Source organism: Polypterus senegalus, chromosome 4 (genome assembly GCF_016835505.1).
Source record: "Polypterus senegalus isolate Bchr_013 chromosome 4, ASM1683550v1, whole genome shotgun sequence".
Taxonomy (NCBI): domain Eukaryota; kingdom Metazoa; phylum Chordata; class Cladistia; order Polypteriformes; family Polypteridae; genus Polypterus; species Polypterus senegalus.
This window is the reverse complement of record NC_053157.1, coordinates 15,829,476-15,848,678: the sequence shown is the minus strand read 5'-3', so window position 1 is coordinate 15,848,678 and position 19,203 is coordinate 15,829,476. Positions and strand designations below refer to the sequence as shown.

Below are 19,203 nucleotides of genomic sequence, written 5' to 3'. Positions count from 1 at the left end.
ATCCTGTAGAATATCTACAACCGTTAACACCATCCAGTCTTCTACTGGCCGAATTACTGTTGAAAGAAAGATGTATTACAATGTTATATCGTAATTTATGTATGAGTGATGGGCTATGCAATAGGACAAGATTAGTTGTATTCAAAATTGGTCAAACAATTCTGACATTTTAACAGGCGACAAGAAAGGTAATGTAGTACATCTTCCATGGATAACATTAGACACCAAAGGAGATCTTGATATGCCATTCATTTTAAAATGTTTACAGTTTCCCGTTAGAATAGCTTTTGCTATGACAATTAACAAATCACAGGGACAAACATTTGAAAAAGTCGGTTTATTTATTAGAGAGAAAAAAAACATATTCAGTCACAGGCAGTTATACATTGCATTGTCACAATGCAAGTCCAAATACAGAATCAAAATTCAATATGATATTGAAGAAATGTTAATTCCAAATATTGTTTTTACTAAAGTTTTACAGTAAAAGTGTAAGTTTAAAAAGTATTTGAGTGTTAATTTCAAAGCCAAACAGAATGAAAGCGTATAACGCATCAAATACCTCTAATGCAACATAAAACATAATTTTCTTTCAATTTATTACATTTTCCCATTTTTTACTATGGTTAATTACTCAATGTAATGTAAAATAGTTAGTTCTATTATGCATATGTAACAATTCCCATGAAAATAACAGTCTGTTTAAATTGTACATCTACTTCCCCATACGCGAGCGGCAGAGCCGTGAAGTGGGTAGCTCGTAGCACAGGTACTGGGGTTGGAAAAAACACTATAAATTATCATTTTTTCACTATCTATGATGAAGATAAAAGCATATATATCCCAAGGGCATTTTTTTTAACAAAAAATGTATCTGAGCTCTGGAAGGTAAGTGTAATTTATATGCCAAGTTTCATCAAAATAAAAAATGTGGATGTAAAGGCCATTTGTTGATATAAAATAGAATAACCGCAGAGGCAGATAGCTGCAGTTAGTTGCATTTCAGCCGCAGTAATGCAAAGGTTAAACTTTACTCTCGGGCTTCATCTTGGCTTCTTGTGCAAGCAGAGTATTCAATTTTATTTAAATATTTTTAATTTATACATTATACAACTGTGTTTGTTATGAATTATTTTTAAATATTTTTCTCGGTAAGTAAGATTTTTCTTAAACTCCATATCCCCATTGATGTTGCTAACAACTTTCAAGTAAAGTTTCACCATTTAAGAACAACACCACCACCAGTGGCAAGAAAATTAAAAATAAAAAACAATAAAATACTAAGGAAGGAAGAAGGAGTGAGAAAAATGGTTTATTTAACACATTTGCCTGAATCTTGTGTATTTCTGTACAGGCAGTTTAACAGATGGTGACACTCCAAAGCCAATGCCTCGGCAAAGAACTTTGAAAGGAAGTAGCCCTAGCAGGGAAGACAGCTTGGGTTCAAATGAGGAAATGCTGAGCAGGCAGGCGACATCTTCAGTTTCCATACCTTTATCGCCCACCACAAGGAGCACTGCAACATCTGCATCGGAAACACAGAGAAAATTAAAGAGCCCCAGCCCTAAGGTTACTTTCTAATACAGTATTTTACTTTTAAAGTAGACAAATCTCTACTGTATAATAAAACACCACTGTCTATGTGTTTGTCTGTGTTGTGCCCAGGTGAGCAATCTGATTGGTCAGTTTGGCTTTGGTTGTTTAGTGGTAGTAGGAATGATAACATGATACATTTGGAGTGGGGAAGTTAAATTCTTGATTGCAGCATTTTTTTTAACCAAAAATAAGTTAAATGGCACATGTCAATGTCAACAGAGCAAATAACATAGAAAGTGACAATTGGTCAGTAAATACTAACAAAGCACAACCAAGTCGCCTCCAAAGATGGGGAAGTATTCCCAAGAATATACCCTGCTCGCTTCGCTTTCCTCACACATGCACTAAGATGTGAACTATGCCTGTATGGCAGTGTGACAGCAATACCAACCTTTAAGCCAGCTCAGTGCCCTCTGTTAAGTTTGTAATGTCATTTTTGCACAGTAATTTAATTTTTTTTTCTTCTTGTGCTAAACAGTTACAGTTCATATGCCCATTTTTGAAGATTGTATTAGAAAAACTTGTTAAATCTCATGTAGATTGGAAACTGATCTAAAATCTTGCCACATTTTCTCATTTCAGAGTTCACCACCTAAAAGTCCCACTTCACCCACTATATCTTCAAGGTTTAGTAGATATCCTTCATCTTTAGGAGACTCCAGACACTTTGAGTCCATTCTAAGCAAGTCAAACAATGGATCTGCCTTTGAAGGTTTGTTTATGTTGTCTGAATTTTAAATGACAGTTTATCAGCTAGCCCTAATAAGTTATTAATGATTCATATAAAGTAACCCATGTTTATTTAAAACTGTTTGTGTATATGAAAATAATTGCTCAATCTATTCCTACAAGCATAATAGAAACTGATATCTGTAATCTATAAATAGGTTGCATGATTATAATATTGAGTTTTGAAGCATTGTATAGAACTGCACAAATGTAATAAGTCTCCTAATGAAGAAATGTGATAGGAATGCTTTCAAAAATAATGCTATGAATACCATGGCCCTGCAGGATTGTAGTTGGCCACCCTCTGCCTTCCTAGAATGTACAGTAAACAGAAACAAAGTAGAAATTAATTCAATATTTGATGTGACCACTGTCACAATAAGACACAGACACATCAGAGGTTTGGGGCAGCCACCCATATAATATCCCTGGCTGCAAAATGGGTATCTTTTCCGTGAGTTGTGAATGGTACAATGTCTGAAACAGAACTGATTTGAGTTTGATAAAATGGTGACTTTAAGGCAGTGACCAGAAGTTATGTTGTCAAGACCGGAAGTGACGTCAGCAAGTGACGTCTTCGGGACTGGAAGTGACTTCATCAATGGCGCCGGTACTTAGTGGGATTTCCCGTGGATAGTCAGCAGAGGACAGAAAGAGAAAGTTAGTGCAGCTCTTTTATTTAAGCTCTCTTAAAGGTCTGACACCACCTTTGCATTCTCTTAAGTCCATGTCTCATTACACGACTATTTCAGCGATTTTCAGGCGTAGACTTAATTTCCATAATCTTAGCAAGTTGGAGGCACTTGCGGGGTGCTCTTGTAACTGGCAGTCATGTAATGTAACATATCTGGCGACCTTGTCCAATTTTTTTCCTTAGTCCCCCCAGCCAAATTAAACAGGTTGGTGTTTTGACTTAAGTCGTAGGGGCTGACTCTGTGTTTGTCAGAGGTGACAACCAATTAGTGCTTAGCCAGATGTACAGTGCATGTAATGTAGTGATGAGGAATAAGGAACATGGTGTTTTGGACCTCATAAACAGGAGAGGCATGTCTGTCTGATGTCTCAAGTTTTATGTACCACAACAGAACAGAAAAAATGGCCGATATTGTGACTGAACTCGTCATACCTACAAACCTTTGCATGGGGTCAGGCTCTGGCTCCAGCTCTCTCTGTCAGCCAGAAAGTTATTAGCTGTCTGAAAAGGGACAAGCTTTCGATACTTTAGAAATGTAAAGCTGTGTTGTCTAATTTGGCATGCCCTGCTATATTCAGTCTTGTAATGTCTGCCATAAGATGAGCAGTTGTCAAGTTTAATATTTCCTCTGACTACAATTTGTATAATCTAACACCAGCTTTGGGTCTACTTGCATTCAGTTTCTTACTTGTGTGGTTCGTTGTTCCAGGCCTCCTGAAGAACTTGTCACAATTTAACTGCACACATTGACCATCTTATTTGCTTCTGTCTCAAAAAGATAATCCCAGACATGCTTGATGGCGTCCAGTTCAGGACTCTTCGGGGACCACACCATCTGCTTCTGGATACTTTGTTTTTCTTTCATAGCGAATAGTTTTGTATGATTTTGGTGGCATGTTTGGGGTCATTGTCATGCATAAGAATGAAGGTGAAACTGATCCTGATGGCTATTGCAAGATAATTAAGAGTCTGGCTCGGGGAGCATCAATTTTGATGAAATCACCAACTCCATTTGTGGACAAGTAGACCCAGACCTGCAGAGAACCTCTGATAGCACCATCCTTCACTGCTGAACTACTCTCTAGCCCTTTGATGGATAAACTAACCCCCTGTTAGAACTAAAATTTTCACATTTTAACTCATCACTCCACAGCTCCTGCTGCTATTTTTCTACACCTCAGTCCTTGTGTTTTAGTTTGTAAGTAAGTCATTTGGCTTAATTTCCGCCTTGGCTTTTAGATTGTAACTTTTAAGATTTCTCCAGACTGTAGATGTGTATACTAAGGTCTCAATTGTATCTACCAGTCTTTTCTTGATAGCTTGGAAATAACCTTGATTGATCGTATTTCTCATTTGCTGTACTCTGTTTCTATGGCAGACTATTGCATTTCTGGTCCTCAAATTTGCCTGCTGGTTTCTGTTCCTGCAGAGGAGCTCGGACAGTACATATGGAAACACCTTTCTGATGTGAAATTTCTGTTTGTGAGAGACCTTGATAATGCAGGATGACTGTCTTGTACCTTGTTGCTATGTTCTCTTTTGCCATGGTGTAAAATTTGCAGGTTGAAGCGACACATCTACAACTTCACCTTTAGAGTATGGGTGTTCCTGGCCCATTTTTATTCTCTCTACACAGCTGTTTCCATTTAAGTTTATCACTTTGGTGCAACATACACATAATGTCACTGATCATTAGTGGTTGTTTATTGGGCTACGTGCCTAAAAAAATGTTGCATGTTTTTTAAACTCAAAGTACTCCATTATTCTTCTGTGGGTAACCATGACCCTGAACTGGACTGATCTGGTATGAGAATGTTTTGAGATATACAGTGCATATACAGTACATACGTGCACACATCGTAGTAATTTGGCTCTGGACTTTCCTTTGTGAATGACTTTCTGATATTCTATTCTGACTACTATTATGACTAAGCCCTCTGATATTAAAACCTTATGCACTCTGAACACTTTATCTTTTATTTTCAAGTGGATTTCACAAATGCTGTGAAACACATTTTTTTTCTGAAGTAAATGTGCCTCTCCTGGTCTGCTCCATTCAGAGTTGTGTCGGGCTGGCAGTTTGGGAAAGAATGCTGATGGCCTGTTTAAGAAATAAGGGGATTTTTGGTGCTTTTGGTGTGGGTCTTTGGACTGTTTTTTGTTTTTTTCTGTGACTGACATAACAGGCCAGCTGGCTTACCGGTTACTCCCAGGGCACAAACAATGCAGTGCAGGCTAAACCCATTCATTTTAGCTAAAAAATATATAGAAGGTCTAGCTCTGTTTGTGTTATAGACAATGCTAATTTAAATTAAGCAGTTTTGTGGCAATTATTTTAATTTATTTCAAAGTTTAAAAGGGTTAGAGCCTCTCCTTGACCACATTAGGTACAAGGAGGAACCGACTTATGTTAATATTGCCACACAGTTAATTAACTGATTCATATACTGTACAATTATTTTATAACTCACATTTTCAGATAGTGATAATACAGAAGACAGTGATCCTGAAGAAAATAAAGGTGCAAAAGAAGTACAACGGAAGTCTCCAACTCTAATGGAGCTCATGATGAGTAAAACAGAAACAAGTGAGATGTCCAAGGCATTATCTAAGCATGACAAGGTCATAGGCGTCAATGGCGGCACATCACCCCGCATGGAGGAAAGGAGAAAGAAGAAATTTGGTTCTACACATCTGAAGGGAATTACAAAAGACAGAACACTAAGCTCTGAGGTACTATTTTCTACCAATCAACACTGTTCATTACTTAAGATTTTTCAGGGCAAAGACTTGCTGGCACAAATAGTGCCAAGTTAGCTGGTAAGCGTCTAACTGCTTTGTCTTTGCACTTTATTAACTGGCTGGGGTCTAAAGAAAAAAATGACTGACGTATATCATTTAAAAAACAAAAAATGGCTGTATGAGAACAGAAAGGTTTGGACGTCTAATGCTAATCAATTTAGGACAAGCTGATTTTATCAGAAATGTGATATAGAAATACAGATATGAATTTCTGTTATGCCACAACTGAGAGCAGATCAAACAGTCCAGCTAAATGTTAATGGATTTCAGTTAAGAGACCAATGGGAATTAATAAACTGCATTCATAAACTATGAAAAGGGTGTTTCCCCGTAGTCTGATATCAGTGGTTCTCAAACTCAGTCTTGTCGAAGCCTTCAGTTTCCAGAAATGTTATTTAGTATAATTTATTCGCAAACCTGTTTAATTCAGTAAGTGGTTACAGGCACTTACATGTTATGTGACTAGTGAATTCAAAACTGGTTTTGTCTGAATGTATCTGATTGGCCTCGTGCACCTAATCAGTGAATGTAAATTGGCTTTGTATGCATGTATAAGTAGGAGTATCTGTTTGTGTGTCATATACGATGGACTGATGCCCTTTTCAGAGCTGATTCATGCCTTGCAGCTAATATTGCTATGATAGCTTACCGATCTCTGCAATCATAAACTGGATTAAATGGGCTAAGAATGATCTATGTACTAGGCTAATTAATTAATTTAAATGCATTTGATAAGGTGCCACCTGAGAGGTTGGGCATCAAACTAAAAGAAGTGGGAGTTTAGGGTGATGTTTTTAGATGGGTGCAGAATTGGCTCAGACACAGGAAGCGAGGGTGATCGTGTGAGGAACCTCGTCAGAATTGGCTGATGTTAAGAGTGGTGTTCCACAGGGGTCAGTGCTAGGAGCGCTGCTATTTTTAATATATAGAAATGATTTGATAGGAATATACTGTAAGTAACAAGCTGGTTAAGTTTGCAGATGATACCAAGATAGGTGGATTAGCACATAATTTGGAATCTGTTTAATCATTACAGAAGGATTTGGATAGCATACAGGCTTGGACAGATTTGTGTCAGATGAAATTTAATGTCAGTAAATGTAAAGAATTATACATAGAAAGTAAAAATGTTAGGTTTGAATATGCAATGGGCGGTCGGAAAATCAAGTGTATACCTTATGAGAAGGATTTAGGAGTTATAGTGGACTGTAAGCTATCAACTTCCCGAGTACAAGTCCAAGGAGGTTATACTGAAGCTTTATAATGTACTGATGAAGCCTTATCTGGAGTACTGTGTGCAATTTTGGTCTCCAGGCTACAAAAAGGACATAGCAGCGCAAGAAAAGGTCCAGAGAAGAGCGACTAGGCTGATTCCAGGGCTACAGGGGATGAGTTATGAGGAAAAATTAAAAGAGCTGAGCCTTTACAGCTTAAGCAAAACAAGATTAAGATTATGAGGGGATCCAGTGGATCGAGACTGTTATTTTAAAATGAGTTCATCAAGAACACGGGGGCACAGTTGGAAACTTGTTAAGGTTAAATTTCACACAAACTTTAGGAAGTTTTTCTTTACACAAAGAACGATAGACATTTGAAATAAGTGACCAAGTAGTGTGGTAGACAGTAAGACTTTAGGGACTTTCAAAACTCGACTTGTTTTTTTCAATCAATCAATCAATCAACATTTATTTATATAGCACATTTTCATACAAAAAAATGTAGCTCAAAGTGCTTTACAAAATGAATAGAAAAATAGAAGACACAATAAAAAATAAACATAAGTCAGCATTAATTAACATAGAATAAGTAAGGTCCGATGGCCAGGGTGGACAGAAAAAACAAAAAAAAAACAAAACTCCAGACGGCTGGAGAAAAAAATAGAATCTGTAGGGGTTGTAGGGGTTTTTGGAAGGAATAAGTGGATAGGACTGGCGAGCTTTGTTGGGCTGAATTGCCTGTTCTTGTCTAGATTGTTCTAATGATCTAATGATTATAAATTGGTTGTGTGAGTGTGTGTGCGAAAATGGGACCTGTGATGAACTGGCACCCCTTCCAGGGCTGGCTCCTGTTTTGTCCGAAGTGCTACCCCGTGACTCTTAATTGGATTGAGCAAGTTTAAGAATGATTATTAGATTTGCTAGAGCCATTAATAGGCATACTGCATAGTTAATCATCAATAATTTAAGGATTTTTTAGATCCTTTTAAAATAACATTTTATCTATTTTTTATCAATGTAGGATGAAGATGGAGATGAGCCAGATAGTGCATTAGTATTTAAAAGTCCAGACACTGGTAATGTTTCTAAAGAAAGGTAAGATAGTTTAAATGATACCAATTATACTTATTTATTTCAAAAGCATAAGTGCTGCCACCCTCATTAATATTTTATGTACATCTTCAAAACAGTTGTTCTGGTGTCAGACGACAGCTAAAATCTGCACTCAAGTTGACTGTGTATATTCATTGGTTTCAGGCATCAGGGATTTGTTGATCCCAAAAGGAAAATCAATTTGTTCTTGCAGGACATTGTATAATGAATACAGCATTTTGTGTCTCTGAGGATGCAGGTTTTAATTTGACAAGTCAATCACTTTCTCTCTTAAGTATGGTAATTAAACGGGCTGTGTTCAATATCAACGTATTGATAGTTCTTGATTAACTGATATTTCTTTATTTTAATCATACACCCTTCCCTTTTTTCAGTAGTTAAGCCATGCAAAAGCATAGGTGTCTTGACAGTGTCAACCCCTTTTTCTCTCAATCTTTTAAGCATGTTGGTGTTCAACAAAAAATTAGCTGGAACAACACAACAGCATTGGCTGAGGTCGACCACCTACTTGAGACTCAACTGAGGTGTGAGGGTTTTTGCTACAGCATCACAATAGTATAGTGAAGAATGGCATTTCTAGCAACACTGGACAACAAAATATTTTGGTTTCCTAAACAGTTTTGGGTGTATCTTAGATGTTTTGCCCCACTGATTACAAAAATTATCTTTAAATTTTACTATCACATTCCATTTTTTTGCAATTGCTTATCATTGGGATTTTCTCTCATATTTTGTTATGTTATAGTATGTATATACAGTACATCAGCATCTGTGGTGATCTAAAAGTAGCAGCACTGATAACTAGGAATGAATGCAGCTGTGCTAAAAAGTATCATTGCATTAAAACAGTTGGCTGCTTCATAAGCATTTGGTTCCAGGGCAGAAACGTGTGGCACACAACAAAGATCTTTGTGGCTCCACTCCATCTGTTCATATTAAACCTGGGCTGATGATTAATTGAGTTAGAACACTAAACAAGAAAAGTGAAGGATTTTAATATTTGAGACCAATGTTTTCATGAATAACTGATAACAAAATTAATGAAGCTATTTTAGTTGGTTCACAAATCAGACACATCATCGGTGACAAGTGGTTTGAAGATCTTCTAGTGGGGCCAGAGGAAATCGCATGTAAGGTATTCAAGAATGTTGCTGAGAATTTTCTTGACAGCTACTGGATAGCAAACTGTGTCCAGCTGTCTGACAACATGCTTCACACATACAAAATCTACATTTTGCTAAAGGTTAATTTTCTGCATTCACGCTTAGACTTCTTTCCTGTCAATTTGGCTGCAGTCAGTTGCTCTTAATGATGAGCGAACTCCACTGAATTTGCTTCACTTTGACTTCACTGAAATCACAGATAAGTTGGGGGATTTTTCGGAATTTGGCAAAATGAACTGAAGTCGATGGGGAAGTAGAACCTGCAGTAGTTTTGAGTGCCGTATAATGGTACAGTAGTCTTTTAAGTGTCCTTGATGGCTAGAAAAGAGTCTGCAAACTATTCTGAAACGATTTATTGTGGTGAAATAGTGACCTAATCTGTTAGGTGGCAGTGCCAACCACTGGGATAAAATGAACAGAATTAAATTTCAGAAGAGTAAAATTTTCTTGCAGATGATTAGTTAATTCATGCTCCTGTCTGTCACTAAGTTTTTGCTCCTCCAGAATTCATAGCAGGTAGTCGCCTCTATTGAAATTATTTTTTTTTCTTTCTTTCTTCTTCAACACACATCCCTAAAACAAAATAAGTCAAACACTAAAGTTCATAGATTCTTCACTCCTGGTTTTCATCAACTGCACAGCACTCTGGGTAATACGTATTACATACAGTACAGGTCTCATACAAGACCATTCTGAAAGATATTACCTTTAAGACACAAATGCCCCAACACGTTTCCAGTTTCCTTCTAAGAGTGTATTTGTGTTTAAATATATTTGCAAGTTTTCTGCTAATTTTGTTTGCCCACTGCTAGGATCAGCGTTCTATTCTTGTGGTCACTCTCTCATCCAACATTGGTGGTTACTGCCCTGGAATGTCATGCTGACCTTGCAAAGAATCATGGGGCACTTTTTTTGGGGAGAAAAAGAAAAGTTGGCCTAAGCCAGTCATGCAGTGAATTTCCATTAAAGTAATTAGTGATCAAGATCATCAGCGAACACAGCATATACACTGCCAAAAAATGCTTTGGTGAATTTTACTTATTAGCACTTGTGATGATCACAAGTAAAGGTTTCACTAGGACATTGTAATAATGAATTAGCGGAATCGGGGCAAATGGAATATAAGGCCATATATTGTTGGACACAAACTAGAAGCATGAGATGCTCAGTATTAGCAAAACTCAGTTATGATAACACATTTCAGAAGTTTAACTAAGCTAAAAATGCTTTGCCACTAAGTGATTAAACTTGCCTAAAATCAGTAAAACTTAGTTTCATGTTTCCTCGACATTTCTATGAAATGCAGTCATTTTGAAATTATATTGGGCTACGGTTAGGGTTATATTGTATTCAGCTTGAAGCTGTCTGCCATAATCACTTCAATTTTTTTCAGGAAGCAAACCTTTTAGCAAAAAAATAAATAAATATTCCGAACAAGCAAGTATCCAATCCTTGTCTATCTGAAGTGCAGGATCCATTCATTTGTCATTGAAATATCTTTCAAATACTTTATACCAAGTACAGTCTTTCCATATAGCCTGATCCCACATATGTGAAGCGAATGCCTGTCTATAACTTATTAGGTACAAGGCAGGAAAAAACTGTTTGACATGCTAATCACTGTGCCACAGTACTACAAACTAAACCATTGTACAGCAAATAATATGACTTGGCATGGCTATTTTTTACATGACCCTGGGATGGGATATGCATATCTGTAATTATGCAGCATCTGTTTAATGGTGAACATCAAGTAGGTTTACAATTGACATAACAGCATTTGATTTCATAATAAAACTAAACTGTACCTTGATGAACATTTTCTGCTTGGCACACTTTTATGTTTATGATCTCGAGAGTCCCAGCTTATGTAATTATCATACACAGAAGGGGATCAACTCTCTTTACCACATTTAAAATAGTTATGTCTTTTATAGATAGGTGGGATCATCAGATAAACCGGAGTTTTAAATCTTCAGCATGCATACCCACTTGCTGTTCTTCTTAAAGTAACACGCACATCCCATTAGCCATTGTGATCCCAGATATGTTTAAAATAGCTGATTTTGTGTGATATTTGTGTATGGCATGGCAACACTGTGGTTATTGTTACTGCTTCGCAAATCCAGAGTCCTGCATCCAGACGCAGTCAGTTTTAACATTTACATGTTCTTTCTAATGATCGTAACCCCATAGCAGACTCAAATTGCATAACAAATTGGGATTTGCGATTTGTATTTAATCTAAATGCAAAAAAAAATTTCCTGCTTTAAATTTACAGCAAATTTTAGAAATAATATCCAGGTAAAGAAAGAAAAGAGAGTTACGGTTTTAAAATGGAAAGTGGCATGAAATGCCACAATGTGATTTATTAACAGAGAAACAGCGCCACCTAGGATGGGATAGTTTGATGATTAGCACGTTTTCCTTTCACCCCAGAGATCTGGTTCTGAATTGTAGCCATTACATTTGTTTTTATTTATTTTTATTATTGTATTTCGAGCATTTCTCAAACTTATTGTTGTCATGGCCCCAGTGGGACCATATTATGTCTGAAATTATTTCAGTTGGGGTTCTCTGCACCAAAAGGAAAAAAACAGACATTTTCTAATACTAACAACAAATTTAAGGGTAATAAAAATTGTCAGTTTTGTACCGACGCCCCTGGAGAACAACTGAACCCTGGGCCGCAGCACGATCAGAATACTGCTAGGAAAAGCATTTTTTATCAAAATCTTTCGGGGTAATGTGACCAACGCTTATCCTTATTTCTGACCCACTCACCACAGACCCCAGATCGGCATATGATAACAAGCATTAAAGCAATGAACGGAAAAAAAGAAAAAGGTATATTTACATATTAACAAACAAGACAGTTTAAGTAATTACCCCCCCAAAAAACAAGTACATAACAAGAATCAAAGACAAACTTTTACAGATTAAGGTGCAAGATGTTCTTGCCTGAGATAACCCAGTTTCTCCAAATGGAATTACTGCCCTTACAGTTCATCAACAACAACAACATTTATTTCTATAGCACATTTTCATACAAACAGTAGCTCAAAGTGCTTTACATAATAAAGAATAGAAAAATAAAAGACACAATAAGAAAAACAAAATAAATCAACATTAATTAACATCGAATAAGAATAAGGTCCAATGGCCAGGGGGGACAGGAAAAAATAAAATCTGTAGGGATTCAAGACCATGAGACCGCCCAGTCCCCTCTGGGCCAAATGAGCATTGTGAAATGCTGGAAGCCCCACAGAGTACAGCATCAGCCGATGCCAATCACAAAAATGTTCTACCCTACCACTCTCAAAGGTCAATCGCTCCGGTGAAAGCAAAAAAAGTTTCTCTTGAGAGACGAATCTCCCTTGTATCCCAGAGTAAAATAAAACCTTCCAGCAGGTGGATTATTGGCGCTATCTTCCTGCTTTTTCTGGCTCCACCACTCAATCTCTCTCTCTCTTTCTTTCTCTCTCTCTCCCCACCCCTTCCCCTTCTTTTCCGGCTAAATTGTCTTGAGCCCCAACCGTCCTGTCCATGCTGTGTGTTACCCTTAAAGGTGTATATCCTTATTTTTTTTGGGGAACCCTCAGCAACCCATTTCCTGATGTACACCCTACTGAGATGCAAACCGACTATGGGACAATAATACAATGTGGCACCTGCTACAGTATATAATTTATGACTTTTTACCTTTCCGCTTTCTATTTTGGGAAATGCCAGCTAACTCCTTTAATATTGTATAATAGGCTGTGTTCAGATTCACTGCTATGCCGTATTATACAAATGTGCATTCAAAACCAGTTATGCTCCCACTGGTCTATTTGTTACTTTGCTTTATTGGTTAACTTGTTATTTTACATTGTCTTCTGCTTTTCTTCTCTTAACGTTAGAAGTATAGTAATTTGTAATTAAAATGTATTGCTTATTCTGTAATAGTCTGAGGACTTCTTGAATCTAAATGGGACAGCAACCACAAAATATTAATACATAACTGAAGTTATTTAAACATATTTTATTGTATATTTGCAGATTATTAAGCTCCCAAGGGCAAATTGCAAAGAATATGAAATCTCCCAAGCCGTACACAACAGAATCGAGATACCTTGGAACTTTAAAGGTTTTAGACCTAAAAGCTCAAGATACCAGTAACCTGGAGGAGGCAGATACCATCAGAGCAACAATCTACCAGGTACATCATTTCTTTCCCTATTTTTGTTCTATTCGATTTCACAAGGGCCTCATCTTAAGCAATCAGTTCTGACAGAATGTCTTTGGGGGGGAAAATCTGATGAACTGGGCGGAAAAATGAGTAAATCTTAAATGTACCTCTGTTCAAATTCAAAGACCTTTGAGACAATAGGGGGTTGGTGCCTTTAAGAAACTATGGTGTCATATTTCAAGATCCAATTTTAAGAGAGTATGCATGACACACTTGTATTAAGTTTAAAATGTGCATTAATATGATAGTCAGACTGTCCAAAATAAAATATAGAATACAATATGTGCCTGGCTTGTATCTGTTAATGTTAATTCGTTATGGACTGTAGGAGATGTTAATAATATTTCACAGAACCCAAACTGTGACAAATAAGGTCAAGGAACAACTAGAAAAGGATGAGATTGTTTTTAACATAAGGAATAAATACACCTGGGGAAACAAAGCACACCTACAGTAGTCCCATCTACTGAGCTTTTTTCCAATTGTGCTTCCCAACTGTTTTTGTCTTTGTTGTTAGTCACTTCATGACAACCCATAGTAACCACTTCAAATGTCCCAAGTCATGTCATAAACTCCTGGGAAATACATAGTTGAATCCCCTATTCCACGGCACCAGGTTCTCCTATAGGTTTCAGTACAATACAATTGTAGCAATGAATACCAGATTGGCTACTTTCCCCAGTACACTTGAGGAGTTACCATATAATGTGCAGGTACTACATATAACCGCTTGAGACACTTTCTCATCATACTTAACCCAGACTCCTGAACAATTCAAATATGTGATAGTCCCTCGGTGGTCAAAAAAATCTTTTGTTGTTTGGGTTTTCTTCCCAATGTACAGACTGAATTTTTACATTTTTTTTATAAACTGAATTTTTTAGTTTGTCAAGCAGTCTTCTTCTGTATTGACAAGCTGGTATTTCAGCAATACAGGGTGGTCCAGATCTAATTATGCAGATCCAGATCGTCTGGATGACTTTCATTTATGCGGGGACAATTCCAGTTTGGCGCAAAGATGATTCTTCATGTCGTCAGTTCGCACACTTCTTGATGGTCCGGGATTTTTCGGATGATTTTCTATATAATAAACTTAAGTTATAGCATAATGAAAACTGCATAATTAGATCTGGACCACCCTATAGTATAATGGTGTATGCACAGGTATAGTAGTGCATTTTTAAATACAAGGTGTTCTGTTTATGAATCTGCTTAGTCACAGCAAGAAGAAACATAACTGCACAAGAAAATGTGGAATTCATCATAATTGGATGCCAGCACTGACAGTTGTTCAAATGAGGCCAATTTGGAGCCTTCAGTCTAAGGGAATGTGCTAAGGATGTGCTGAAGCTGTGTTAACTCCACACCGATGGGTGACTGCAGTGAGATTAGAACTGAGATACAGGGGGTTTCAGGCAGTAGCACTATCCAGTGTGCCACTCTAGGATTATTATAGTGTTTCTGTATTATCCTGTTCAGTGTGCTGTGCCTTTCAATCATTTTACAGATTAAAAAGTGTATCCAAAACAATGTTTCACTTAAGGATTGACTATATTATTATTTAGTGCCTATTAAAAATATATATACACCCCATGGGAAGTTTTCACATTTTCAGAACTGGTTTGAATATTTTGTATAATATAACATTCTCTGGCCTATTTTATTCAGTTCAGTTTCATAGGGGTGAAGCCTATCGTAATATCATTGGGCACTAGGGAGGGTCAGTTTCTTATTTGCTTTAGATCAAATGACATACAGTGCCTAAAAAAAAAAAGTACTTATGCCCTCAAACCCCACAAGTTACAGTGGAGTCATTTTGGCTTTTTTGAAACTGGTCAACAGAAAAAGACTTATGTCAGAGTGAAAACTGCTCTCTGCAGCAGGGGTCCTCAGTCATGGTTCTGGAGGGCCATAGTGGCTGCAGCTCTTCCATACAGCCAGTTTCCTAATTAGAAGATGGTCCTTGTTGATAATGAAACTTGGTATTTAGCTATTTGGTTTGTTATTGCGTTCATTCATCCAAGGGAAATTTGAATTGCACTGTAGAGTTTCCTTCTCTCAGGACATTATTCATGCGTCTTGTGGACCAGAACAGATTTAAACTTAACAGTCCTTCCAATTCCTCTCTCATTTATTTATTTATTTTTAACACAGATACCTGATGGTGCATATGGACAGGTTTAAAAGGAAGCCCGTTATCTAGAGAGCTCTGCTGGTTTATTGGTTATCTGCATTTCATTATTAAGTAATTTATGGTTAATTAAACCGGCAACAATTAAAACTTAAATGCAGTTGTTAAAAACTAAAATAGGCAATTAAGGGTTCTGAATTGTAACAGGCCAGATAAAACTAAAATCCCAAGAACTGTATTGCTTTAGTAATAAATAAATGGGTTAAAATAGTTAGTCTGTCTGTTGAGGTGCCCTTCTGTACTACTTTTGAATTTTAAGTTAAAAGCTTGCATTTTGTTTTTCCAAAGCTAGAGCATTACAGTGACATGCAACTGATAAAAATATAATAGCAACATACCAGATACGGCCATTATTTCAAAGCAATTAAAAGAGAAAAACAAGCATTAATGGAAAAGCTAGCATCACTTGGTCGGTCTTCACATTTTTTATAGTGTTATGTTGAGTAATAGCCTTCACTGTACTGTGTTTCACACATATCTGTTTAATTTTAAAGTTTTTAGAGAGGACTCTGTGTATATTAATCAACATTCTACATAGCGAGATAAATCAAAGAAAGATAATGAGACACTGGAAAGAGTACACAAATGCCCTGTTATAAAATGTGAATATAAATAATTACATTTGTTTAAGCAAACAGTAGGAACTCATTCACTGCAGAAAAAAATCAAAATCTGTTAAAACAATGTCATAAAATTTGATAAGAAAAGAGGCAGTCTTTCAATTTAGAAAACTGCTTCACAGGCCCATGCGGTGCTTATGTGGAGTTTGTGTGTTTTTACCCAGGTTTATTCGCGTAACCTTCCCTACTTCTCAATGACATCGGTTAATTGAAGATGATCCATTAAATTGGTTTAGTGTAAATGTGTGTGCACTGTGGTGTTCTGGGGCTGAATCCATGGTTGGTTCCCAGCATGCACTCTGTACTTACTGCCTCATCAATATGTGTGTTGAAAATGCTTGGATGTTATTTTTAATTGAGCCTTGGGAGTTCCCTAGAATGGAGGCCAAACCCATCACATAGTATATCTCTTGACTACATGGAGACAAATCATTTTTAATACAATAAATTAATGTTTTGTAGGACTGGATTACAATGAAAAAGAAAACCATTCAAGAAGAAAGGAAAAGAAAGAAGTTGGAGGAACAATTTCAAAAGGAAAACAAAAAGAAGGCAGGATTTTTTTATTTATTTATTTTTTGCTTCTGTATTTGATCGTGCTTGGTGAAAACGATGATATATATAAATTATTACACAAGCACACTATCTGAGCATTACCAAAATGTACAGATGTTTTAACTTTAAGCATCCGTTGCTTTCCTGATTTATTTGTCTATGTAAAAAGTTCTTTTTTCCCCCATTTGGGGGAGCCGTGGTGTCAAAAACCAGAGTTGACAAAAATATGATGTGCGTTATGGAAGAATATAATGAATGCTAAATATACTAATGTGTTAAAAATGTATTTGAAATAACCATATCAACATCTTTATTCTCCAGTTTTTAATAAAATTGTGTGACTCTAAACTAGACATTCATTTGAAATGAATGAAAAAGAACAAAATCCAGACATCTGTCGATATTCCTTGTTCAATTTTTTTCAAGTCTGCATATTCCAATAGAATGCTCTCACATTTGTAGATATTTGTGATCACGGGTGTATGGAATGTGTATTTTTGTGACATAAAAAGTCATTGATTAATGCTGATCAGTTAATTATCAGTTTTGGTTTGGCAATACCGGTAGTTAAATAATTTGGTAAGGCTGCTATTTTAGTTTCTTTACCTTTTTCAATTGGAGGCATTTCTGGCTGCTAGATTTGTATTATGGTAACTGTAGCACATTTTTTTAAAGAAGCACAACAATATCAAACTGTAAACACAAGGATTATCAGAATATAACTACATACATTTTGACTTGGAAATTGGCAGAAAAAAAAGACAAGACAGACAAACCTAGAACACAGAAGACGCCGACTGTTTAGAGCTCAAATTTATCTTGGCGCAGAATTATTTTTACGATGCCAAGCCTTCAAGGATGATCTCTTGATGCCGTGTGGAGGTGTATGTTGTTGCGCCATGTTATTGCATTGGAGTACAGTCTTGTTTTTTGCTACGTGGTATTTTTACTCCATGATGTGATGTTGCCTTCCCCAGCTTGCTTTTAGGTTCTCTGCTGTGTCCTCTTCAACTCCATAGCCTTAGCATTACTGTTTCTGGCACAAGAGTGGAAGTGCTGAAGTTTTCTTTTTCAAGTAATGCTGTTTCTCCCTTTTCTCTGACATGGCATAGTCACTTGCACAGAATTTGGCTTGGAAACGTGGATCTTGGAGCTACTTCAAGGCGTCCATCTCCAAAGCTGTATAGGGAGTAGCTTCTGGGCCAAAGAAAGTCTGTGAGCTTTTTGCTCCACAGACAGTGAGTGGCTTCGTGCCCCAAAAATAATAGATTGTCAGTCTTTAGGACCCCCAAAAAAGAGTGGATCTTCAGCTTTTAGCACCCCAAAGAGACAGCAGATTGTCAGCTTTCACCTATAAAAGAGAAAGAAGAGATGAAGGCAACTAGTTTTGAAGGAAGGTGTAACCTCTGGTGATTGGATCAAAGTCACTTCATCCAAAGGAGTCTCAGCTTAGGTGTCTACTCAACTCAGATGGTCCTTTTAATGTTGGATGAAAAGCCGACTAAAATATCAGTAGAGTGTGCAGTTCAGCCATTTGCTTTAGTGTTCAGTCTGGAATACGGATGCGGCTATAGCTGGATTTTTGCACCCCTGTTAAATACGATGTCTTAACAGGCCTTGTGTACTACTTTAAGTCTAGCAAAATTGCCAATGGCCACATACATCAGGTTTCAAAGTCTACCCTAGCAGTGCTAAGTGAAAGATTACAGTCTGTCTTGAAAGAGGTGCCAGTCCAGTGCTGGATGCACACACATTCACACTTCGGTTGGCCTGCAACTGTAAATTAGCTAAAATGCATGGTTTTGGATTGTGTGAAATCCACAGTGTCTAGAGTTCAAGGATGGAGACGACATTGAGAAATTACATAATTAGTTTTATTAAGGTCTGCTCCATTTTCTGATAAATCCCATTTTCTAACTTTAGCTCGACTCTCCCTCTAATTTTAAATGTGCATTTTGTAATTATATTAAGCTATTTTATCATCTCCTTAAAGAGAAGTTTATTTAGAAATGGCCACCAAGCATTGCTCAAACCTTTGGATGTTACTAATGCAATAAAAAAATTATTTTTGGTCTCTTTTAGGAAGAGCTAAATAAAAAACAAGAAGCCAACGCATCATATACTGCCTGGAAGGAGCAAAAAGCAAAACTTTTAAAAACAAAAATGAAAGAAAACGTGGAAAAGAGCAAGGAAAAACAGAATAAGGAAGAAGAAAAGGAGGAGCGCAAGAATATAGCAAAGAAGGCAGTGAGAAAATTTATGACTTCCAATTTGTGTAACTCGCGATTGGCG

The 19,203-nt window shown here is 36.8% G+C and overlaps 1 protein-coding gene across 1 annotated transcript in view; it reads left to right on the top strand.

The window, feature by feature from the left end:
• The window catches only part of map9 (microtubule-associated protein 9), a 79,640-nt gene that overhangs the window by 42,505 nt on the left and 17,932 nt on the right, over positions 1 to 19,203 (top strand). Inside the window, exons 6-12 of the mRNA XM_039752699.1 lie at positions 1,355 to 1,569; positions 2,179 to 2,308; positions 5,499 to 5,752; positions 8,060 to 8,133; positions 13,356 to 13,515; positions 16,819 to 16,908; positions 18,994 to 19,158. Coding sequence (XP_039608633.1) covers positions 1,355 to 1,569; positions 2,179 to 2,308; positions 5,499 to 5,752; positions 8,060 to 8,133; positions 13,356 to 13,515; positions 16,819 to 16,908; positions 18,994 to 19,158 — 1,088 coding nt within the window. The remainder of the gene's footprint in view (positions 1 to 1,354; positions 1,570 to 2,178; positions 2,309 to 5,498; positions 5,753 to 8,059; positions 8,134 to 13,355; positions 13,516 to 16,818; positions 16,909 to 18,993; positions 19,159 to 19,203) is intronic.